Consider the following 25,308-nt stretch of genomic DNA (forward strand, 5'->3'; position numbering starts at 1 on the left):
AATAACATCTGCTAAACAGTGTACGAGACAAATTCAATTTTGATTTGAGCTACCTAATGTTAGTTGGCTACTAATACATCAAACTTGCCAGTAATTTTAACTATATCCTATCTTTAACGAACTACCCAACATTTATTGACTTGATTATTCCCGTCATGTTTAGCTAAGTGGTATAGTCATTGTGCGTTCTCAATGGACATTCAGGTGTTTTCGTAAATTCGCTCTGGTTATCTACTCCGATTTCAGAGCACTCTCGTCTGAGTGTACCAGTACGCAAAATAACTGATGAATTTACCAACGCTCAACTCCCGTTGAATATGGCCGTTGTCAGTACACTTCGGCAAAAAAGCATAATTAAATTGTTGCCAGCAGCACATTTAGTCACCAAAGCTCTGGATAACCAGCTCTGCCAGGACAAGTAAAAGTTTCAGAGTGAGGTATTCTCTCATTTGTGTCTGGAAGTAGTTAGCAAGCTAGCTAACGTTAACCAGCTAACTTGGGTGCTTGACTACCCTTGTGAGGTCAGAACGCTCGGAACAACCCTTCTCCTCAGCCAGTGTGTCCGAGAGCAAAACGCTCTGAATTTACTAACGGACAATCTGACCACGCTCTGAATTTACGAACGCCCAGAGGGGGCTCTGAGTGCACTCTGGCACTCCAGATTGAATTTACTAATGCACCCTACTCATCGGCCAGAGCGTCCAGTGTGCGCTCCGAGAGCGAAACACTCTGAATTTCCAATTGGACAATCTGACAATGCTCTGAATTTACAAACGCTCAGAGCACACTCTGGCACAGATAGTATGCTCCATTGTTTATCCACTGGCAGCATATGGATCTGACTGGAAGGTCCAAGTTGACGGGAGCCGGCGTGGGCCGTAGTCACTCTGAGTCTGAACACAACCCAACAACACTCCGACTGAACAAAAACTAAACTAAATTCAAAGAAAGGTAAACCGATAAAATAAAAAACGTTTATGTTGAAACTGCAATTTCAACACACAAGGAATGTCCCAACCCACTTTTCTAAATAAACAGTACAATGCCTTGCAGAAGTATTCATTCCCCTTGGCGTTTTTCCTATTTTGTTGCATTACAACCTGTAATTTAAATGTATTTTTATTTGGATTTCATGTAATGGACATAAACAAAATAGTCCAAATTGGTGAAGTGAAATGAAAAAAATTACTTGTTTCAAAAAATACAAAATAAAAGGAAAAGTGGTGCGTGTATATGTATTCACCCCCTTTGCTATTAAGCCCCTAAATAACATCTGGTGCAACCAATTACCTCCAGAAGTCACAAAATTAGTTAAATAACGTCTACTTGTGTGCAAGCTAAGTGTCACATGATCTCTGGATATATACACCTGTTCTGAAAGGCCACAGAGTCTGCAAAACCACTAAGCAAGGGGCACCACCAAGCAAGCGACACCATGAAGACCAAGGAGCTCTCCAAACAGGTCAGGGACAAAGTTGTGGAGAAGTACAGATCAGGGTTGGGTTATAAAAAAATATCTGAAACTTTGAACATCCCACGGAGCACCATTAAATCCATTATTAAAAAATTGAAAGAATATGGCACCACAACAAACCTGCAAAGAGAGGGCCGCCCACCAAAACTCACAGACCAGGCAAGGAGGGCATTAATCAGAGAGGCAACAAGGAGACCAAATATAACCCTGAAGGAGCTGCAAAGCTCCACAGCGGAGATTAGAGTATCTGTCCATAGAACCACTATAAGTCGTACACTACACAGAGCTGTGGCCAAAAAAAGCCATTGCTTAGAGAAAAAAATAAGCAAACATGTTTAGTGTTCGCCAAAAGGCATGTGGGAGACTCCCCAAACGTGGAAGATGGAACTCTGGTCAGATGAGACTAAAATTGAGCTTTTTGGCCATCAAGGAAAACGCAATGCCTGGTGAAAGTCATCTATGTCAAGTGTCACATTTTCAACCTGTTCAATGTGTCAGTAATCAGGGGACTAGTAAATTATCCATATATCATGAGTTTTGTTTCCAGTGAACACACAGCAGAGTCTCCATCTGGGATTTCCGATCTTGGTGCGTCTTGGCCTGGGAGGTTTACCGCTGTTGGGAGCCGCTCCCATCCCGGGGGAGAAATTACAAGGATTGTTTTTGTTCAGTCGGAGTGTTGTTGGGTTGTGTTCAGACTCAGAGTGACTACGGCCCACGCCGGCTCACGTCAACTTGGACCTTCCAGTCAGATCCATATGCTGCCAGTAGATAAACAATGGAGCATACTATCTGTGTGTGTGTGTGTGTGTGTATGTCTGTGCAGTGTGTACAGTATGTATAGACCCTCTATTGTTGCCATGGCTCTAGTGGCCATGGTTTCACTTTACTTCTGCTCCTGAGGAGATCGGACAGTCTAATGTTGAGCATCTGGAGGGCCTGGCTCAGACCTGAGTCATTATAGAACAGGCCCAGCCTCTCAACACACACACACGCACCCACAAACAAAAGTCTTGTGAAACATATAGCTCCCTCTTTCACAACTCGTCTTGTTTGTACATTGTGATTCCTCCTCGGTTCCTCTGCTGACGCATATTTTGTGAATCCCACCAGTCGTGTGACTTCCTCCTCTGATTCAGGGGCCTAATTGGGGGGAGGTTATAGGAGGCCCCTTGGGGCACACCCGGGCCCTCACATGTGGCTACAATCACTCTCCTTTACTGAAAGAATGTCACTACTGTATTGTACTACATTGATGACTCACTGTGACCCCATATTATAGAGAAATGTGAAGTGTGACTGGGTATGAATCAGTGTTCACTGGAAACAAAACTCATGATATATGGATCATTTACTAGTCCCCTGATGACTGACTAGTCCCACATGCCTTTTGGAGAACACCAAATGTGTTTGCTTAATTTTTCTCTAATGGCTTTTTTTTGGCCACTCGTCCATAAAGCCCAGCTCTGTGGAGTGTACGACTTATAGTGGTCCTATGGACACATACTCCAATCTCCGCTGTAGAGCTTTGCAGCTCCTTCAGGGTTATATTTGGTCTCTTTGTTGCCTCTCTGATTAATGCCCTCCTTGCCTGGTCCGTGAGGTTTGGTGGGCAGCCCTCTCTTGGCAGGTTTGTTGTGGTGCAATATTCTTTCCATTTTTTAATAATGGATTTAATGGTGCTCCGTGGGATGTTCAAAGTTTTGGATATTTTTTTTAAACCTTTTTTTGAATTCAGTTTTCGTGGCACTGCCTCTAAATTGTGTTAGCACTCTATCGGGGATAGCCCTCTCCCCCTGCTGTGTGTGGTATTGATTGTGTCTTTAACAATACTTATTGGTTACACTAGGCGGCAACTACGGAAACATCTGTGTCTGGAGATCTCTTGCTCTCTCTCGCTCTCTGATCCTTTGTCACTTCCAATATATACTGTCTTCACTGACAGACCTCTGCTCCACCTATCTCAAGCTGGGGACAGATTTTGGATCAGTGATGTTTTGGGGTGACGAAGCTACCTAGGAACTACTATAGAGAAGAGATGAAAAGTAAACCATTTAGATAGTGTCAGGACCCGGTTACGAACCCGGGTTTCCGGTGAGAGAAACAGTCACTTAGCAAACTGAGCCACGAATAGTGGGCAGAACCCAGAAGATGAGGCAGACACAGCACTTGAGACGGTGTTTTAATAAAGTAAAAGGAAAGTTCTTCAGGCAAAAATATAAATCCACAACGTACATAAGTAATTCCAAGAGAACAAAGGTAATCTTCCAAGAGAAAAAGGTAAAGCCACAAGGTGGTAAGTACAGCAGAAAAAAAGCCTCAAAAGATAATCAAAAATAAATAAACAAGAACAAAACAGAGTACCACAAGAGAGTCCAACTGGAGCAACAAATGTTCACAGCATCACTGGGTCTGGGTGCTAACATTCAAACACAGAGCAAAGAACTGAGGAAAACTAAGGGTTTAAATACAATCAACGGAAACGAGGCACAGGTGAAAATAATAACTGGGAACAAGGGAAAACAAAAGGGTCAAATAGCACAATGGCGGTATCTAGTGACCAAAACCGGAACAACCCTGGCCAAATCCTGACAGAATCTCCCCCTAGGAATGGCTCCTGACGTTCCTACCAGCTTTCTCGGGGTGGAGGGCCCTGAACTGTCGAATGAGGTCAGGGTCCAGTATGTCTTTGGCAGGAACCCAGGAGCGCTCCTCGGGACTGTAGCCTTCCCAGTCCACCAGATACTGCCAGGACCGCTGCACCCGGCGGCAATCCAGTATCCGATGGACGGTATAAGCCGGCTGGCCTCCGATGACACGGAGCGGAGGGGGAGGTCTGTCTGCCGGGACAAGGGGAGAAAAAACAACAGGTTTTAATAAGGAAATGTAAAACGTGGGATTAATCTTAAGGGATCTGGGTAAGTGTAGGCGATATGACACGGGGTTCACTCTCCTGGCAACCTTAAAGGGACCGGTGTATTTCTGGGACAGCTTGCGAGACTCCACCCGTAGTGGTAAGTTTTTTGTGGAGAGCCAGACTCTCTGGCCTGGGCGCAGAGTAGGCCCGGGACGGCGACGCCTGTTGGCTTGATGTTGGTACCGCTGTGAGGAACGCAGAAGATTAAGACGGGTCTTCCTCCATGTAAGCCGACAGTGTCTGACGAACTTCAAGGCTGAAGGCACTCTGACTTCTGCCTCCTGGTCCGGGAACAATGGAGGGGCATAGCCAAACTGACTCTCGTGCGGGGACATACCAGTGGAGGAGGAGCGCAAGGTGTTGTGTGCGTATTCGGCCCAAACAATTTTATTTTATTTTTTATTTTACCTTTATTTAACCAGGTAGGCAAGTTGAGAACAAGTTCTCATTTACAATTGCGACCTGGCCAAGATAAAGCAAAGCAGTTCGACAGATAAAACGACACAGAGTTACACATGGAGTAAAAACAAACATACAGTCAATAATGCAGTATAAACAAGTCTATATACAATGTGAGCAAATGAGGTGAGAAGGGAGGTAAAGGCAAAAAAGGCCAAGATGGCAAAGTAAATACAATATAGCAAGTAAAATACTGGAATGGTAGTTTTGCAATGGAAGAATGTGCAAAGTAGAAATAAAAAAATAATGGGGTGCAAAGGAGCAAAATAAATAAATAAATTAAAATTAAATACAGTTGGGAAAGAGGTAGTTGTTTGGGCTAAATTATAGGTGGGCTATGTACAGGTGCAGTAATCTGTGAGCTGCTCTGACAGTTGGTGCTTAAAGCTAGTGAGGGAGATAAGTGTTTCCAGTTTCAGAGATTTTTGTAGTTCGTTCCAGTCATTGGCAGCAGAGAACTGGAAGGAGAGGCGGCCAAAGAAAGAATTGGTTTTGGGGGTGACTAGAGAGATATACCTGCTGGAGCGTGTGCTACAGGTGGGAGATGCTATGGTGACCAGCGAGCTGAGATAAGGGGGGACTTTACCTAGCAGGGTCTTGTAGATGACATGGAGCCAGTGGGTTTGGCGACGAGTATGAAGCGAGGGCCAGCCAACGAGAGCGTACAGGTCGCAATGGTGGGTAGTATATGGGGCTTTGGTGATAAAACGGATTGCACTGTGATAGACTGCATCCAATTTGTTGAGTAGGGTATTGGAGGCTATTTTGTAAATGACATCGCCAAAGTCGAGGATTGGTAGGATGGTCAATGAAGGACGACCATGTGGACGAACCTGGCCGCCTTAGAAAACCTGTCGATGATGACTAGGATAGTAGTATTACCATGGGACGGAGGAAGGCCAGTAATAAAGTCCAACGAGATATGGGACCAGGGTCTGTGGGGAACAGGTAAAGGGTGAAGGAGTCCTTGAGGGCGGAGGTGAGAAGATTGACGAAAGTGGCAATGTCTTCTTTTATGGTGGGCCACCAGAACTTTCGCTGGATGAACTCCAAGGTGCGACCTATGCCCGGGTGACAGGTGAGGCGAGAGGAGTGCCCCCACAGAAGGACCTGGGTCCTCGCTGCCTTGGGGACCATCAACCGATTGGCAGGACCTCCTTTCGGACCCGGTTCGATAGCTTGAGCTCGTCTCATGGTATCCGCAACTTGCCACGAGATCGGGGCCACGATCTTAGCAGCAGGAAGGACAGGGATGTCAGTGTCATCTCGAATGGCAGGAGCGTAGACTCGGGACAAGGCATCCGGTTTGAGATTCTTCGACCCGGGTAGATAGGTGAGGATAAACTGGAATTGATTGAAGAAAAGAGACCATCGAGCTTGTCTGGAGTTCAACCGCTTTGCCTGCTGGATATACTCCAGATTTGTGTGGTCCGTAAGCACTTGAAACGGGTGAGAAGCCCCCTCGAGCCAGTGTCTCCATTCCTTCAATGCCATCTTAACCGCTAGGAGTTCACGATCCCCCACATCGTAGTTCCTCTCGGCCGGGGTAAGCCGGTGTGAGAAGAAAGCGCAAGGGTGGAGCTTCTTGTCTTCTCCCCTCTGAGACAGGACAGCTCCAACACCAACCTCTGATGCGTCTACCTCCACCACAAAAGGTTCATCCGCAGTCGGTAGTGTCAGGATGGGAGCAGAGAGGATGCGCTGCTTGAGTCCTTGGAAGGCCGTCTCAGCTTCTTTTCCCCACAAAAACCTTGCGTTGCCACCCTTGGTTAAAGCTGAGAGAGGGGCTGCCACCAAGCTGAAGTTCTTGATGAACTTGAGGTAAAAGTTTGTGAAGCCCAGGAAACGCTGAACTTCCTTAACAGACTTGGGGGTGGGCCAATCCGCTACCGCCCCTACCTTACTGGAGTCCATTTGGACTCGACCGGGTTCCACTACAAATCCCAGGAATTGTACTCGGGATGAATGGAATTCACATTTTTCCGGCTTAACGTACAAATGGCTGTCTAGGAGGCGTTTGAGTGCTTGTCTGACATGCTTTGTGTGTTCTTGAAGGGAGCTTGAAAAGATGAGGATGTCATCCAAGTAAACAAACACGAATATGTTAAGCATATCCCTAAGCACATCGTTTATGAGCGCTTGGAACACAGCCGGGGCGTTGGTCAGGCCGAAGGGCATCACCAAGTATTCGTAGTGACCAGTAGGCGTGTTGAAAGCGGTCTTCCACTCATCACCGGGTCTGATCCGCACAAGATGGTATGCGTTCCGCAGGTCAAGCTTGGTGAAGACAACTGCTTCCTGGAGCAGCTCAAAGGCTGTGGCCATAAGGGGTAGCGGGTAGCGGTTACGGACGGTTATGGCATTGAGTCCCCAGTAGTCGATCCAAGGACGTAATCCACCGTCTTTTTTGGCCACAAAGAAAAACCCTGCTCCCGCCGGAGAGGTGGATGGACGCATGAGGCCTGCTTCCAGAGCGTTGATGTAGTTATCCATAGCAGCTCGTTCGGGAGGAGATAGGGAAAAGATCCGACCCCTGGGGGGGGCAGGCCTCAAAACATAATCAGAAATAAATAAACAAGAACAAAAACAGAGTACCACAATAGAGTCCAACTGGAGCAACAAATGTTCACAGCATCACTGGGTCTGGGTGCTAACATTCAAACACAGAGCAAAGAACTGAGGAAAACTAAGGGTTTAAATACAATCAAGGGAAACGAGGCACAGGTGCAGATAGTGGACATATTGTAAAGGTGTGTTCATGTTGCCTGGCTACCCAGACTCCTTGGCTGACCAAACGCTACACCATGCCATTGGACATTAGTTTAGCGAACGACAGAGCAGCGGAATAATTTTGTAACAGTAATGCTACTGTTTTTACTGCAGCTGTGCTAACCACGGTACAGGTGAGTCTTTTCAAACCACCCTTTGTTAAGTTTTTCTAGTGACCACTAGGGGGTAGCGAGGTGGTCACTGTGCCAAAGGGAAACAAGTGGATGACCCTGTGGTGATGTCACAATTTAAAAAAGCTTAATCACAGGGACAAAATAGAAAGAAAGAGCTAAATGGCAGTTGCTTTTGAAAATAACTGTTTTAGGTTTATTCAAGAGAGAGCGAAAATAAGGATTAGGCTAGGAGTCAGGAGGATAGGGCAGAGAGAGAGTGAAAATAAGATTTAGGCTAGGAGTCCGGAGGATAGGGCAGAGAGAGAGTGTGAAGGAGGGGGAGGGAGGAGTGGTTTGTTCATACTTAGTGGCTGTACAGTATATATAACTCAGTTGTTTAGCCTGACAGTGCAGTGAATGAGAAGAGAGTGAGGGAGAAAGGGAGACAGACTTTCTCGCTGTGTATGAATTACAGAGAAAGCAGCAGAAAATCATATCATCTTTTACAGGACTGGGTTTTTCTATTGGATTACAAACAAGAAGAGAGATTTTCACAGAACACACATACAAGGTAAAATGGATTACCTCTTTCCCTCTCTCTGAGCCAGATCAGACAGGTGCAGGATTCACATCATTATCTAAAAAATGTAACAAACATTTTGGAAGTAGGTTTGATGGTAAACAACTAAATAAATAAAGCTAGTTAGATTTCCTTGGCTATGCTAGTTTTGATATAATGTGATTGTAATTAGCATTTACTGTGACTAGTTTCAGTTATGTTCAGGCTTCCTAATCAGATTCTTCTTAAGTTTGTTTTCAGAATTTGATTAGTTGTCTAGTTAAATAAAGGTTTAATAAAAAAAAAGATTTAAAAAAACTATGATTTAACCCACATATAATACTACAAAATTAGACTTGATATGTGGAAAATGTCTGAAAGTGTAGTGTACATCTTATGTATTCTAGATACTAAGATTATTGTTAATTTTGTCTTTGGGCTGTGTCTCCTGTTTTAAACCAAGGGAGGTTTGTGTGACACCTGTAAAATAAATGGTTGCTTTGTTTAGTGTATCCTTGAGTTGAGAATAAAAGTAAACAGAACTCAGGGACCCCATGACACACTCTTAGAACTCTCTAGAAATACCTCACTCCATTGAAATGCTTTTAGACTGATACTGACTGTGAGTGATTGAGTTATCTAGTGGGTTGTGAAGCAATGTTTCAAAGTTCAGCTGATCCTATTTGTCTATATGTGAAGAGAGGTGAGAGAGAAACGAGAGTTGGTGTGTGTGTCTATGCGTGTGCGTGTGTGGGTGTGTTTGCTTGCGTGCATGTGTTTGTTTGTCTGGCTGTCTCAGCACAGGTGAATGATACTGCCCAGGTGAGATGAAACCAGGGTGTGTTGTGCTTGTTCAGTGTTCTACCCTCATGACTCCATACAATATGAGGCAGACAGGCAGCCGGCAATGGACTCTGGAAGTAGTTGAGCAGCTGGTTCTAGGGCACTGCATCCCTCTGAGTTGCAGTCGTTATGGGTTATAATAACTGTGGAATGTCTATAAGTTGGTTGTGCGATGAGGCTTTTCTGTTTTACTGTGCTGGAGGGATCAACAGCAAGGCTACAGCTGATAACAGTACTGTGCCATTCTGTATGTCTGAGGCGTTACCATGGAACCAAAGCAAGGCTGACTACAGTACTGTGTCATTCTGTATGTCTGAGGCGCTACCATGGAACCAAAGGACTACAGTACTGTGTCATTCTGTATGTCTGAGGCGTTACCATGGAACCAAAGCAAGGCTGACTACAGTACTGTGTCATTCTGTATGTCTGAGACGCTACCGTGGAACAAAACTGGACCCAGCAGGCCATATCATATTCACAGGGATTAGAGTTTTTTAATTGAACATTTATTTAACAAGGCAAGTCAGTTAAGAACAAATTCTTATTTTGGTTAACTGCCTTCTTCAAGGGCAGAGCGACAGATTTTTACCTTGTCAGCTCGGGGATTCGATCTAGCAACCTTTCGGTTACTGGCCCAACGCTCTAACCACTAGGCTACCAGCCACCCCACTAGACAAAGCTGTCGTCTACAAAGGAAAGTTTGTAAGCTCTCAGAGGACATACATGTACTTGGCTTGATCAATGATGGCCAGTATTTGCTATATTTGCGCCACAGAGAAAGTTTTCCTATAAACTATTTGTGGTTTTTGCCTTTTGCCTATCATTGACACAGAGTTGGCAGGGGTGTAGTTAAATAAAAATATTTAAAAGTAATTTTTGGGGTATCTCTACTATACTTTACTATTTATATTTTGACATATTTTTTACTTTATATTTGTAACGTTTACTACATTCTTAAAGAAAATAATGTACTTTTACTCCATACCCTGACACCCAAAAGCAGTTGTTACATTTTGAATGCTTAACAGGACAGAAAGTTGTCAAATTCACACACTTATCAAGAGAACATCCCTGGTCATCCCTACTGCCTCTCATCTGGCGGGCTCACTAAAGACACATGCTTAGTTTGTAAATGATGTCTGAGTGTTGCAGTGTGCCCCTGGCTATCTGTAAATTAAAAAAAACAAGGAAATTGTGCCGTCTGGTTTGCTTAATATAAGGAATAAAAAATTATTCATACTTTTACTTTTTGATACTTAAGTATAATTTAGCAATTACATTTAGTTTTGATACTTAAGTATATTTAAAACCAAATACTTTTAGACTTTTACTCAAGCAGTATTTTACTGGGTGACTTTCACTACTTGAGTCATTCCGAAGCATATTGTATGTACAGTATATTGTAAGTCCTGTATGTGACATGACACCATTTGCCCTTAATAAGGTCATTCTGGTCACATGTCCATTTACAATACATAGACTTGACCTGTGATTTGGTGATGGTGTGGATGGTGTTTAGTCATGGTGTTGATGGTGGGGTTAATGGTAGTTGGTGATGGTGTTTGGTCATGGTGTTGATGGTGGGGTTAATGGTAGTTGGTCATGGTATTGATGGTGGGTTAATGGTAGTTGGTGATGGTGTTTGGTCATGATGTTGATGGTGGGGTAAATGGTAGTTGGTGATGGTTTTTGGTCATGGTGTTAATGGTAGTTGGTCATGGTATTGATGGTGGTGTTACTGGTAGTTGGTGATGGTGTTTGATGGTGGTGTTAATGGTATTTGGTCATGGTGTTGATGCTGGTGTTAATGGTAGTTGGTGATGGTGTTTGGTCATGGTGTTGATGCTGGTGTTAATGGTAGTTGGTGATGGTGTTTGGTCATGGTGTTGATGGTGGTGTTGATGATACAATCACACACAATAAGATGTGGCTGGGGGCCATTGTTTGTCCTTCCCATGGCTGTGCAGAGAGTGAGAGTTCACACACCAGCCAAAAAGGTGTGGTCTAGATTCTCTCCATGTCGGAGTTGGCATTGACTAAAATACAATAAAATAGAATACAGTATAAACATATGAAATGAGTCAAACAGTATGTTCATTAACATTATTAAAGTGACCAGGGATTCTATGTCTATGTACAGTGCCTTTGGAAAGTATTCAGACTCCTTGACTTTTTCCACATTTTGCACATAGAGCCTTATTCTAAAATTGATGAATTAAATAAAAATCCTCAGCAATCTACACACAATACTCCATAATGACAAAGCAAAAACTTTTTTTTAAAACATTTTTGCAAATGTATTAAAAATACAAAACAGAAATACCGTATTTTAAAAGTAAATGGAATTGATAAAATGTACTTAAGTATCACAAGTAAAAGTATAAACCATTTCAAATTGCTTATATTAAGCAAACCAGAAGGCCTGATTATTATATATAGTTTTATTGATCGATAGCCAGGGACACACTGCAACACAGACATAATTTACAAATGAAGCATTTGTGTTTAGTGAGTTCGTCAGATGAGAGGAAGTAGGGATGACCAGTGATGTTCTCTTGATAAGTGTGTGAATTGGACCATTTTCCTGTCAAAATGTAATGAGTACTTTTGGGTGTTAGGGAAGTTAAAATATAAATAGTAAAGTACAGATACCACCAAAAACTACTTAAGTAGTATTTTTTACTTAAGTACTTTACACCACTGCTCATTAGTTACACCAGTGAAGGCAGTTGTGCCTGGATTCATGTTGGCTCTAATATCCCTAGCGATTTGATGTTTATCATCTGTTGTTGTCTGCTTGATGTACAGCAGGGTCTCATTAGATTTAACAGAGAAATCATTAAGGTAAATGAGATCCCAGAAAGATCCCAGAAATGTTCCATACGCACAAAAAACACTAATTTATTTACATCTCTGTCGGTGAGCATTTATCCTTTGCCAAGATAATCCATCCACCTGACAGGTGTGGCATATCAAGAAGCTGATTAAAGAACATGATCATTACACAGGTGCACGTTGTGCTGCGGACAACAATAGGACACACTAAAATGTGCAGTTATGTCACAAAACACAATGGCACAAATATCTGAAGTTTTAAGGGAGTGTGCAATTGGCATGCTGACTGCAGGAATGTCCACCAGAGATGTTGTCATATAATTTAATGTTCATTCCTCTACCATAAGCCGCCTCCAATGTCACTTTAAAGAATTTGGTAGTACGTCCAACTGGACTAAAAACCACAGACCACGTGTAACCGCGCCAGACCAGGACCTCCACATCTGGCTTCTTCACCTGCGGAATCGTCTGAGACCAGCCACCCGGACAGCTGATGAAACTGACGAATATTTCTGTCTGTAATAAAGTCCTATTGTGGGAAAAAACGAAATTGTTGCATGTGGCATTTATATTTTTGTTCAGTATATATAAACTAGTGACCAGCAGTGTTTGTCATTATACCCTGATGAAGACAGGTCGGCTGTCCAAACGCTAGTTATTGAATTATTGCATCTGAGCTCCCAGAGTGGACGGGTCTCCTTTTCTCTTTCTACCATGATCTGTATAGCAGCATATGCCATAACTATACAGTTGAAGTTGGAAGTTTACATACACTTAAGTTGGAGTCATTAAAACTCATTTTTCAACCACTCCACAAATTTCTTGTTAACAAACTATAGTTTTGGCAAGTCGGTTAGGGCATCTACTTTGTGCATGACACAAGTCATTTTTCCAACAATTGTTTACAGACATATTATTTCACTTATAATTCACTGTGTCACAATTCCAGTGGGTCAGAAGTTTACATACAGCCTTTAAACATCTTGGAAAATTACAGAAAATTATGTTATGGCTTTAGAAGCTTCTGACAGGCTAATTGACATAATTTGAGTCAATTGGAGGTATACCTGTGGATGTATTTCAAGGCCTACCTTCAAACTCAGTGCCTCTTTGCTTGACATCATGGGAAAATCAAAAGAAATCAGCCAAGACCTTAGAAAGAAAATTGTGGACCTCCACAAGTCTGGTTCATCCTTGGGAGCAATTTCCAAACGCCTGAAGGTACCACGTTCATCTGTACAAACAATAGTATGCAAGTATAAACACCATGGGACCATGCAGCCGTCACATTGCTCAGGAAGGAGATGCGTTCTGTCTCCTAGAGATGAACGTATTTTGGTGCGAAAAGTGCAAGTAAATCCCAGAACAACAGGAAAAAGACCTTGTGAAGATGCGAGGAAACGGGTAAAAAAGTGTCTATATCCACGGTAAAACCTATATTGACATAACCTGAAAGGCAGCTCAGTAAGAAAGAAGTCACTGCTCCAAAACTGCCATAAAAAAATCCAGACTACGGTTTGCAACTGCACATGGGGACAAAGATCGTACTTTTTGGAGAAATGTCCTCTGGTCTGTTAAAACAAAATAGAACTGTTTGGCCATAATGACCATCGTTATGTTTGGAGTAAAAAGGGGGCGGCTTGCAAGCCGAAGAACATCATCCCAACCGTAAATCACGGGAGTGGCAGCATTATGTTGTGGGGGTGCTTTGCTGCAGGAGGGACTGGTGCACTTCACAAAATAGATGGCATCATGAGGGAAAATTATGTGAATATATTGAAGCAACATCTCAAGACATTAGTCAGGAAGTTAAAGCTTGGTCGCAAATGGGTCTTCCAAATTGACAATGACCCTAAGTATACTTCCAAAGTTATGGCAAAATGTCTTATTAAGGACAACAAAGTCAAGGTATTGGAGTGGCCATCACAAAGCCCTGACTTCAATCCTATAGAAAATCTGTGGGCAGAACTGAAAAAGTTTGTGCGAGCAAGGAGGCCTACAGACCTGACTCAGTTACACCAGCTCTGTCAGGAGGAATGGGCCAAAATTCACCCAACTTATTGTGGGAGGCTTGTGGAAGGCTACGTTTGACCCAAGTTAAACAATTTAAAGGCAATGTTACCAAATACTAATTGACTGTATGGGAACGTTTGACCCCATGGAAATGTGATTAAATAAATAAAAGCTGAAATAAATCATTCTCTCCACTATTATTCTGACATTTCACATTCTTAAAATAAACTGGTGATCCTAATTGACCTAAGACATGGAATTTTTACTTGGATTGAATGTCAGGAATTGTGAAACTGAGTTTAAAAGTATTTGGCTAAGGTGTATGTAAACTTCCGACTTCAACTGTATATATAGTACATGTGTAGAACAGGAAAGAGAGAGGCATGGTCTGTAGGACAGGATAGAGAGGCCTGGTCTGTAGGACAGGATAGAGAGGGAGTGTTACGGTTTTCTAGGTGTGAAGGATAGTCAGACCAAAATACAGCGTGTAGATTGCGATCCATGTTTAATGAATAACGTGAAACACGAATAAACACAACAAAACAAAGAACGTAACGAAAACCGAAACAGCCTATACTAGTGAAAACTAACACATCGACAGGAACAAGGACACTAAGGACAATCACCCACGACAAACTCAAAGAATATGGCTGCCTAAATATGGTTCCCAATCAGAGACAACGATAAACACCTGCCTCTGATTGAGAACCACTCCAGACAGCCATAGACTTTGCTAGATAACCCCACTAGCTACAATCCCAATACATACACACCAAAACCCCAAGACAAAACCCACCACAATACAAAAACCCCATGCCACACCCTGGCCTGACCCAATACATGAAGAAAAACACAAAATACTTAGACCGGGCGTGACAGGGAGGCCTGGTTTGTAGGACAGGATAGAGACAGGTGTGGTCTGTAGGACAGGATAGAGAGAAAGGCGTGGTTTGTAGGACAAGATAGAGAGAGATGTGTTCTGTAGGACAGGACAGAGAGAGAGGCGTGGTCTGTAGGACAGGATAGAGAGAGAGAGGCCTGGTCTGTAGGACAGGATAGAGAGATGTGTGGTTTGTAGGACAGGATAGAGAGAGAGGCCTGGTCTGTAGGACAGGATAGAGAGAGAGGCCTGGTCTGTAGGACAGGATATAGAGATGTGTGGTTTGTAGGACAGGATAGAGAGAGAGGCCTGGTCTGTAGGACAGGATAGAGAGAGAGGCCTGGTCTGTAGGACAGGATAGAGAGAGAGGCCTGGTCTGTAGGACAGGATAGAGAGAGAGGCCTGGTCTGTAGGACAGGATAGAGAGAGAGGCCTGGTCTGTAGGACAGGATAGAGAGAGAGGCGTGGTTTGTAGGACAGGATAGAGAGAGGCATGGTTTGTAGGACAGCATAGAGAGAGAAAGAGGCATGCTCTTTGGGACATTTCCTGAAGATTGACAAATTAGCTCTGACAGACAGCAGGACGTTTGTTTCCATGATGTGATAGCTTTATATTCTCATGTTGATGATAATAATGTCACAACCCCCCTTTTTGACTGAGTGGTGGTGGAATGTCCCTTTTTTAATAAACAGTGAAGTATTGCATTGAGTGCTATTTTAGTGTGGCCACATCGAACAACGTATTATGCAAAGAGACCCCAGAGAGCCATATTTATAGCAGGCTTACAGGCTTTGTCCCAAATGTAACCCTATTCTCTACATAGTGCACTACTTTTGACCAGGGCTGCACCCTATTCCCTATAAAGTGTACTACTTTTGACCAGAGTCCTATGGTCCCTGGTCAAAAGTAGTGCACTTTATAGGGAAAAGGGTGTCATTTGGGACATTGACACAGTCTAGTAATGTCTCAGACCTGAAACCATTGAAATACAGTAACAGTATTGGGCAGTTCAATCATTGCAGCTTTACCTTTCTCTTCATCATAGTGAAGTATAGATTTGCACTGTTGAAATTCAAATACAGTAGAACATTCTGTGAATGCTACAGAGTTCTTTGAAGAGTAGCGTAAGGATTTGTGGAGAGGTCCCTTAAAATCTTGACCTAACCTGTTAGATGTAAACGCCCCATTTTAATCTGTTTTGGAGTATGCAGCATTCCTAGTTATTGTTGACGGCCCTCTCATTACCTTTTGGTATGTCTATTTAGGCGAAAATCTACATTTTGTCATCATACTTGTTGATTTATAAACGCTTATTGCATAAAAAGGTGCTATGTTACTATTCTTACTAGCTATGTTGAAATAATCTAAACCCAAATGACAGGCCTTATTTAAAAAGTTCTGAAACAAGAGGTATTCTGTTGTCTTGAGACCTCTCATAGGAAGCGGTTTAAAGAAATAGGGGACTTTAATCATCCGTTGTTACACTAGGTTCGCCCTTTAAATCAAATCAAATCAAATCAAATGTATGTTTGTATGTTATTACAGTTAGTTGATCCTTTTGCTACACTGTATGACCCTGTTGAAGGTTGTGAGTGGATTGTTTCATAAAGGAACCAGGTGAACGTAGGTGTTATCACGGGTTGATATTTCAGTCAGAGCCCACTTGCAGAGTTGGCATGCAGCTCAGGCCTCCTCCTCCTTCTCCTCATCCTCCTCCTTCTCCAGCTTCTCCTCCTTCCATCTTCCTAAGAACTCTCTCCAGCTGTTAAATGACCCACTGAGTGTGACTTTTGGGCTTGCTGTTAGATTTGAATATATTATCCTACTGTTAGACCTACATATCTCACTTGTTGATCTCTAAGCAGGACTAGGCCTGTCATCTTATTCAAATCAAATGTATTTATATAGCCCTTCGTACATCAGCTGATATCTCAAAGTGCTGTACAGAAACCCAGCCTAAAACCCCAAACAGCAAGCAATGCAGGTGTAGAAGCACGGTGGCTAGGAAAAACTCCCTAGAAAGGCCAGAACCTAGGAAGAAACCTAGAGAGGAACCAGGCTATGAGGGGTGGCCAGTCCTCTTCTGGCTGTGCCGGGTGGAGATTATAACAGAACATGGCCAAGATGTTCAAATGTTCATAAATTACCAGCATGGTCAAATAATAATAATCACAGGCAGAACAGTTGAAACTGGAGCAGCAGCACGGCCAGGTGGACTGGGGACAGCAAGGAGTCATCATGCCAGGTAGTCCTGAGGCATGGTCCTTGGGCTCAGGTCCTCCGAGATAGAGAAAGAAAGAGAGAATTAGAGAGAGCATACTTAAATTCACACAGGACACCGGATAAGACAGGAGAAGTACTCCAGATATAACAAACTGACCCTATCCCCCCGACACATAAACTACTGCAGCATAAATACTGGAGGCTGAGACAGGAGGGGTCAGGAGACACTGTGGCCCCATCCGATGACACCCCCGGACAGGGCCAAACAGGAAGGATATAACCCCACCCACTTTGCCAAAGCACAGCCCCCACACCACTAGAGGGATATCTTCAACCACCAGTTTACCATCCTGAGACAAGGCCGAGTATAGCCCATAAAGATCTGCCCCAACCGCACAACCCAAGGGGGGGCGCCAACCCAGACAGGAAGATCACATCAGTGACTCAACCCACTCAAGTGACTCACCCCTCCTAGGAACGGCATGAAAGAGCACCAGTAAGCCAGTGACTCAGCCCCTGTAATAGAAAGAATCTATTAGGATTTTGACAAATGTCTGACCTGACACTCTATCAGTGTCTACATAACTTATGACCTGCTCACAGCATCCTAACAGATGTTCTTCTTTGTCCCTTCTGTCAGGGTAGAAATGAAGCTTCTAGCGGCCATAGCAGTGGTGCTCCTCCTGGTGGTGGCGGAGAGTATGGCGGCCAGAGGCACATCCAGGAGGACCAAGAGGGAGCTGATGAGCCCACTGCACATGGGGGGAATCAGGGACCCGTTTGGGTCGTACTGCGAGCGGAGAGGGGGCTGCTGCCCGGGCCGGGACGACCAGTGTACGGTGCCCTACCTGGACACCATCTGTTACTGTGACCTGTTCTGTAACCGAACCATCTCAGACTGCTGCCCTGACTTCTGGGGCCATTGTCTGGGCATCTCACCCCCTTTCATTGGTAAGTGAGAGGGTGTGTGTGGGGAGGAGGGTGTGTGGCGGCGGGGGGGTCATATGTTGTGTGCGTGTGTATGGGCCTGCCACTTAGGATTCAAACAGAAAGGCCCAGTACAGTGGAGACCTGTAGAGTAGCCAAAGTATACAGGTCCCACACTGAGTGTATGGGACTACTGAATGAATGGCAACTACCAACTGCTAATCCTACGCACAGGCAAAGTTATGTTTCAACTGTCACAGTACATTAGGTAGGAGGTCCCATTGGCCTGTGAAACCTTAGCACACTGTGGTAAAATAAAATATTATTTGTCACATGCTTCACAAACAACAGGTGTAGTCTAACAGGGAAGTGCTTAAGGACGCTTCCCAAAAAATGCAGAAAGAAAAAAAGAGAAATCTTATTTTTCTATTAACTCAAAGAATAAATACACAATGAGTAACGACTTGGCTATATACATAGAGGACCAGTACCTAGTCGATGTGCACGGGTACGAGGTAATTTAGGTAAGATGTGTACATATAGGTAGGGATAAAGTGACTAGTTAACAGGATAGACAATAGACAGTAGCATCAGTGTATGTGATGAGTCAAAAGAGATTAGTGGGTTCACTTTCTCTGCTTTCACAGTATAAACATGCTTCACATACACTAACTCTGCTAGTCGTTGTGGAGGTGTAAAATGTTCTGCTGGCAGCAGGGCCCAACCTGAGAAGAGACCAGGAACAGTAGTCTTCTTATTAGTCTGAGACAGATGGAGGTCGGAGGTCAGGAGAAAGAATGCACACTATGCAGAGAGAGGGAGAGATAGGCGACGGGAACGGGACAGGAAGTAGGGACAGGTCGAGGTAGGTATGTGCTCGCTAGATGACAGGGAGGTTGCGTTTCCCAAAGAGGGACATAAACACACCTTAGCCTATGGGAGACGGGGGAAAGAATAAGGAGTGACACCTTCATTTCTCACTCTCAGTTCCCACTACACAGAACCATTAGCTCAAGTTAAGGGTTAGGGTTAGGTTTAGGGTTAGGTTCACCTCTCGTAGTTCCCACTACACAGAACCATTAGCTCAAGTTAAGGTTTAGGGTTAGGTTTAGGGTTAGGTCCACCTCTCCTAGTTCCCACTACACAGAACCATTATGGAGTAGTGATGGAGTTAAGAAGAGTTTCTCGATACACTCGTGAGTTAATATACTGTAAGAAACATAATAAACAAATCCCCATCAAAATCCATTCAGTTTATGCTAGAGATATCTATTTTTTGCATGGGCTGCGTCTCAATCGACCACATCTGCCGATGTCGGCCCACCGTATCTGCAGCTACGGCTGTGTTGTTCAGACTATGAGACATCCCGAAAATTGCTCTTCTCACGAAAACGTCTGTAGTGTCATGGGACTCGTCTGAAGTCGGTAACGCTCTACGTGCCACAGGACTCGTCTGAAGGTAACCCATACAGATCAATGGAAGTGTGGAGATCGTTTTGTGCCAACAAAAATAAAGGGTGAAATATGTGTCCCAAAAAAATACAATCTTTTCTGAGCTTTCTTATGTCTCCTAGATATAGGACAAACACTTCAAAACCTCTCTCACTACACCTCACAGCCAGGGTGTTACTGTTAACTCTCTCACTACACACCTCACAGCCAGGGTGTTACTGTTAACTCTCTCACTACACACCTCACAGCCAGGGTGTTACTGTTAACTCTCTCACTACACACCTCACAGCCAGGGTGTTACTGTTAACTCTCTCACTACACACCTCACAGCCAGGGTGTTACTGTTAACTCTCTCACTACACACCTCACAGCCAGGGTGTTACTGTTAACTCTCTCACTACACCCCTCATAGCCAGGGTGTTACTGTTAACTCTCTCACTACACCCCTCACAGCCAGGGTGTTACTGTTAACTCTCTCACTACACCTCACAGCCAGGGTGTTACTGTTAACTCTCTCACTACACACCTCACAGCCAGGGTGTTACTGTTAACTCTCTCACTACACACCTCACAGCCAGGGTGTTACTGTTAACTCTCTCACTACACACCTCACAGCCAGGGTGTTACTGTTAACTCTCTCACTACACACCTCACAGCCAGGGTGTTACTGTTAACTCTCTCACTACACACCTCACAGCCAGGGTGTTACTGTTAACTCTCTCACTACACCCCTCACAGCCAGGGTGTTACTGTTAACTCTCTCACTACACACCTCACAGCCAGGGTGTTACTGTTAACTCTCTCACTACACCCCTCACAGCCAGGGTGTTACTGTTAACTCTCTCACTACACCCCTCAAAGCCAGGGTGTTCCTGTTAACTCTCTCACTACACCCCTCACAGCCAGGGTGTTACTGTTAACTCTCTCACTACACACCTCACAGCCAGGGTGTTACTGTTAACTCTCTCACTACACACCTCACAGCCAGGGTGTTACTGTTAACTCTCTCACTACACACCTCACAGCCAGGGTGTTACTGTTAACTCTCTCACTACACCCCTCACAGCCAGGGTGTTACTGTTAACTCTCTCACTACACACCTCACAGCCAGGGTGTTACTGTTAACTCTCTCACTACACCCCTCACAGCCAGGGTGTTACCTTTAACCCTCACAGCCAGGGTGTTACTGTTAACTCTCTCACTACACCCCTCACAGCCAGGGTGTTACTGTTAACTCTCTCACTACACACCTCACAGCCAGGGTGTTACTGTTAACTCTCTCACTACACCCCTCACAGCCAGGGTGTTACTGTTAACTCTCTCACTACACACCTCACAGCCAGGGTGTTACTGTTAACTCTCTCACTACACCTCACAGCCAGGGTGTTACTGTTAACTCTCTCACTACACCTCACAGCCAGGGTGTTACTGATAACTCTCTCACTACACCCCTCACAGCCAGGGTGTTACTGTTAACCCTCACAGCCAGGGTGTTACTGTTAACTCTCTCACTACACACTCTGTGTGTGGGTGTGTGTTTGTGGACACGTGGGTGCCTGCATGGCTGGTAGCTTGGGTACTTTCCCTCTCCTGCTGGCATTTGAGCACGCCTGTGTGTGCCCCTCAAGCCTGCGTGCCTTTGTGTGTCTGTGTGTCTGTGTCTGGAGTGTAGAGTGTGTGTCTGTAGTGTAGAGTGTGTGTCTGTAGTGTGGAGTGTAGAGTGTGTGTAGTGTCGTGTTAATGGTCCATGGTATCACCATCTTAAAACAATTCCATATGTTAGCCCCCCGCCACACCAACGGCTTAGACTTTTAGAGTTAATCAGACAGACAGAGACAGAGACAGAGACAGAGACAGAGACAGAGACAGAGACAGAGACAGAGACAGACAGACAGACAGACAGACAGACAGACAGACAGACAGACAGACAGACAGACAGACAGACAGACAGACAGACAGACAGACAGACAGACAGACAGACAGACAGACAGACAGACAGACAGACAGACAGACAGACAGACAGACAGACAGACAGACAGACAGACAGACAGACAGACAGACAGACAGACAGACAGACAGACAGACAGACAGACAGACAGACAGACAGACAGACAGACAGACAGACAGACAGACAGCTGAAGGAGGAGTAGCTTCTGGAGTGTTACAGTGTTACCACCATAAATCACACAGCAGTCTCCTGCAGGGCCCAACACAGCGTTGGCTTCTGACCCTCCTCCTACACAAGGGGAGTGTTAGAGGGAAGAGGTCAGCAGAGATGTTGTAGATATCTGTCCCAGTCAGTGTAGGACTTCAACTGAACATTGGAATGACCCTGTAAACCTTTGAAAATGACAAAAGACATTGGAAAGGAAATAGTGCTGAGAAAACGTTGAAAAAAGGACCATGAGGATAATACATGGATTATACGTTTTGATTCAAACTCCATGGAATGTCTAATCCTATACTGATGAGGTCTAGATGGAATTTAAATTGACCCCACCCTCAGAGGCCACACGGGGGGGTGTGTGGTTTTGTCTTTGCCCAGTGAGAGGTGGGATGTGTGAGGTAGAGTGGCGCCCCTGTCCCCTGGAACCCCCTGGAGGTGGCAGGGTTTTCATTAAGTGTGTGTGTAATTAAGCTTGTTAAGGCATGATGAGGACCTGTTAGCCCTGGGACACAGAGGACAGAAGCCAACAGGACATTCCAACAGAAGATTACTGCAGCTCAGGGTTCCCCAAACCCCACACACACTACTACACACCTCACAGCCAGGGTGTTACTGTTAACTCTCTCACTACACACCTCACAGCCAGGGTGTTACTGTTAACTCTCTCACTACACACCTCACAGCCAGGGTGTTACTGTTAACTCTCTCACTACACACTCTGTGTGTGGTGTGTGTTTGTGGACACGTGGGTGCCTGCATGGCTGGTAGCTTGGGTACTTTCCCTCTCCTGCTGGCGTTTGAGCACGCCCGTGTGTGTCCCTCAAGCCTGCGTGCCTTTGTGTGTCTGTGTGTCTGTGTCTGGAGTGTAGAGTGTGTGTCAGTTGTGTGGAGTGTGTGTCTGTGTCTGGAGTGTAGAGTGTGTGTCTGTGTCTGGAGTGTCTGTGTCTGTGTCTGGAGTGTAGAGTGTGTGTCTGGAGTGTCTGTGTCTGGGGTGTAGAGTGTGTGTCTGTATCTGGAGTGTCTGGAGTGTAGAGTGTGTCTGTGTCTGGAGTGTCTGTAGTGTGGAGTGTGTGTCTGTGTGTGTGTGGAGTGTGTGTGTGTGTGTGTGTGTCTGTCTGGAGTGTGAAGTGTGTGTGTGTCTGTGAAAATGTATCCACTCATTACTAAAATAAAACTTTAAAAAGTGTGTGTAGTGTAGAGTGTGTGTCTGTAGTGTAGAGAGTGTGTGGAGTGTGTGTTTGTAGTGCGGAGTGTGTGTGTAGAGTGTGTAGAGTGTGTGTGTAGAGTGTGTGGAGTGTGTATTGTAGAGTGTGTAGAGTGTGTGGAGTGTGTAGTGTAGAGTGTGTGTAGTGTGTGTGTAGTGTAGAGTGTGTAGTGTAGAGTGTGTGGAGTGTGTGTGTAGAGTGAGTGTGTAGAGTGTGTGTGTAGAGTGTGTGGTGTGTATTGTAGAGTGTGTAGAGTGTGTAGTGTAGAGTGTGTAGTGTAGATTGTGTGTAGTGTAGAGTTTGTGTAGAGTGTGTGGAGTGTGTGTGTGTGTAGAGTGTGTGTGTAGAGTGTGTGGAGTGTGTGGAGTGTGTAGAGTGTGTGGAGTGTGTAGTGTAGAGTGTGTGTAGTGTGTGTGTAGTGTAGAGTGTGTAGTGTAGAGTGTTGAGTGTGGAGTGTGTATTGTAGTGTAGAGTGTGTAGTGTAGAGTGTGTGGAGTGTGTATTGTAGTGTAGAGTGTGTAGTGTATAGTGTGTGTGTAGTGTAGAGTGTGTGTGTAGTGGGTAGTGTAGAGTGTGTATGTAGTGTGTAGTGTAGAGTGTGTGTAGAGAGTGTGTAGTGTAGAGTGAGTGAGTGTGTGTAGTGTAGTGTGTGTGTGTGTGTGTGTGTGTGTGTATAGTGTAGAGTGTGTATTGTAGTGTAGAGTGTGTAGTGTATAGTGTGTGTGTAGTGTAGAGTGTGTGTAGTGTAGAGTGTGTGTGTAGTGTGTAGTGTAGAGTGTGTGTGTAGTGGGTAGTGTAGAGTGTGTGTGTAGTGTGTAGTGTAGAGTGTGTGTGTAGAGTGTGTGTAGAGAGTGTGTGTAGAGAGTGTAGTGTAGAGTGAGTGAGTGTGTGTAGTGTAGAGTGTGTGTGTGTGTATAGTGTAGAGTGTGTAGTGTAGAGTGTGTAGTGTAGAGTGTGTAGTGTAGAGTGTGTGTGTGTGTATACATGGGAGTGTGGTGAGAAGATATAGTGGAGGAATCTGTATGAGTCAGCCTCTCAGATCTTCCACCACAACTGGACTAAAACGTTATCATTAATGTGATCCTATCGGCTGTCAGCATCTTTCTGAATTTCCTTCCTTTGTTTCCTTCCAGGCACCTGTGAAAGGAACAGCCACAAATTCCTCTCAGGACAGACATACAAAGAGAACTGCAACTTATGGTACGTGTCTCTAACCTCTTCCTCTCTTTTCTCCCTGTACAGTGCATTCAGAAAGTATTCAGGCCCTTGATTGAGGTTACAGCCTTATTCTAAAATGGATTCAATTTTTTTAAGTCCTCAGAAATCTACATACAATACCCCATAATGACGAAGCAAAAACAGCTATTTTGTGAAATTTTGCCAAATGTATGAAAAATAAAAAACTGAAATAACTTATTTAAATCAGTATTCAGACCCTTTGCTATGAGACTCAAAATTGAGCTCAGGTGCATCCTGTTTCCATTGATCATCCTTGAGATGTTTCTACAACTTGATTGGAGTCCACCTGTGGTAAATTCAATTGATGTGGACATGATTTGGAAAGGTACACACCTGTCTATATAAGGTCCCACAGTTGACAGTGCATGTCAGAGCAAAAACCAAGCCATGAGGTTGAAGTAATTGTCCGTAGAGCTCAGAGACAGGATTAGGTCAAAGCACAGATCTGGGGCATTGAATGTCCCCAAGAACACAGTGGACCGCCTTGACAAACTGAGCAAATGGGGGAGAAGGGCCTTGGTCAGGGAGGTGACCAAGAACCCGATGGTCACTCTGACGGAGCTCTAGAGTTCCTCTGTGGAGATGGGAGAACCTTCCAGAAGGACAACCATCTCTGCAGCACTCCACCAATCAGGCCTTTATGGTAGAGTGGCCAGAAGGAAGCCACTCCTCAGTAAAAGGCACATGACAGCCCGCTTGGAGTTTGCCAAAAGGCATCTAAAGACTCTCAGACCACGAGAAACCAGATTCTCTGGTCTGATGAAACCAAGAATGCCAAGCATCACGTCTGGAGGAAACCTGGCACCATCCCTACGGTGAAGCATGGTGGTGGCATCATGCTGTGTGGATGGTTTTCATTGGCAGGGACTGGGAGACCAGTCAGGACGTAACGTAACAAAATGTGTAAAAGGTCCAGAGGTCTGAGTACTTTCCTAAGGTACTGTATATCTCTGTCTCTACCTCTCCCCTCTCACTCCCTTTCTTTACGTCTCTCTGTTCAAACAGTGATCACTCCTTCAAACACTTTGATCTGATGACGTGACCTTTCTGGTTGTACCACAGACAGACCCACATTATCCATGGAGAGTTTTGGGACCCCTGTCCATTCATTTGGTTTAAAGTAGCTGTCGCCTTCATGAAATGAAAGAGTATTGCATCTTATCAAACAAGCAGCAGAATAAAAGCAACCGCTCAATATGGTTGCACATCACCCTGCAAAACAACACTGAGCA

The 25,308-nt window shown here is 44.5% G+C and overlaps 1 protein-coding gene across 2 annotated transcripts in view; it reads left to right on the top strand.

The window, feature by feature from the left end:
• Nucleotides 1-8,128: 8,128 nt before the first annotated feature.
• LOC109903359 (tubulointerstitial nephritis antigen-like) overlaps nucleotides 8,129-25,308 on the top strand; it is a 73,914-nt gene continuing 56,734 nt past the window's right edge. The window contains exons 1-3 of one of the 2 annotated variants that reach the window (XM_031788945.1): nucleotides 8,129-8,303; nucleotides 17,727-18,037; nucleotides 23,971-24,037. In XM_031788945.1, coding sequence (XP_031644805.1) covers nucleotides 8,197-8,303; nucleotides 17,727-18,037; nucleotides 23,971-24,037 — 485 coding nt within the window. In that variant the 5' untranslated portion in view covers nucleotides 8,129-8,196. The remainder of the gene's footprint in view (nucleotides 8,304-17,726; nucleotides 18,038-23,970; nucleotides 24,038-25,308) is intronic. The other variant, XM_031788946.1, reaches the window with a different exon arrangement.

The sequence above is a fragment of the Oncorhynchus kisutch genome, linkage group LG14 (assembly GCF_002021735.2).
Source record: "Oncorhynchus kisutch isolate 150728-3 linkage group LG14, Okis_V2, whole genome shotgun sequence".
In the NCBI taxonomy this organism is placed as follows: domain Eukaryota; kingdom Metazoa; phylum Chordata; class Actinopteri; order Salmoniformes; family Salmonidae; genus Oncorhynchus; species Oncorhynchus kisutch.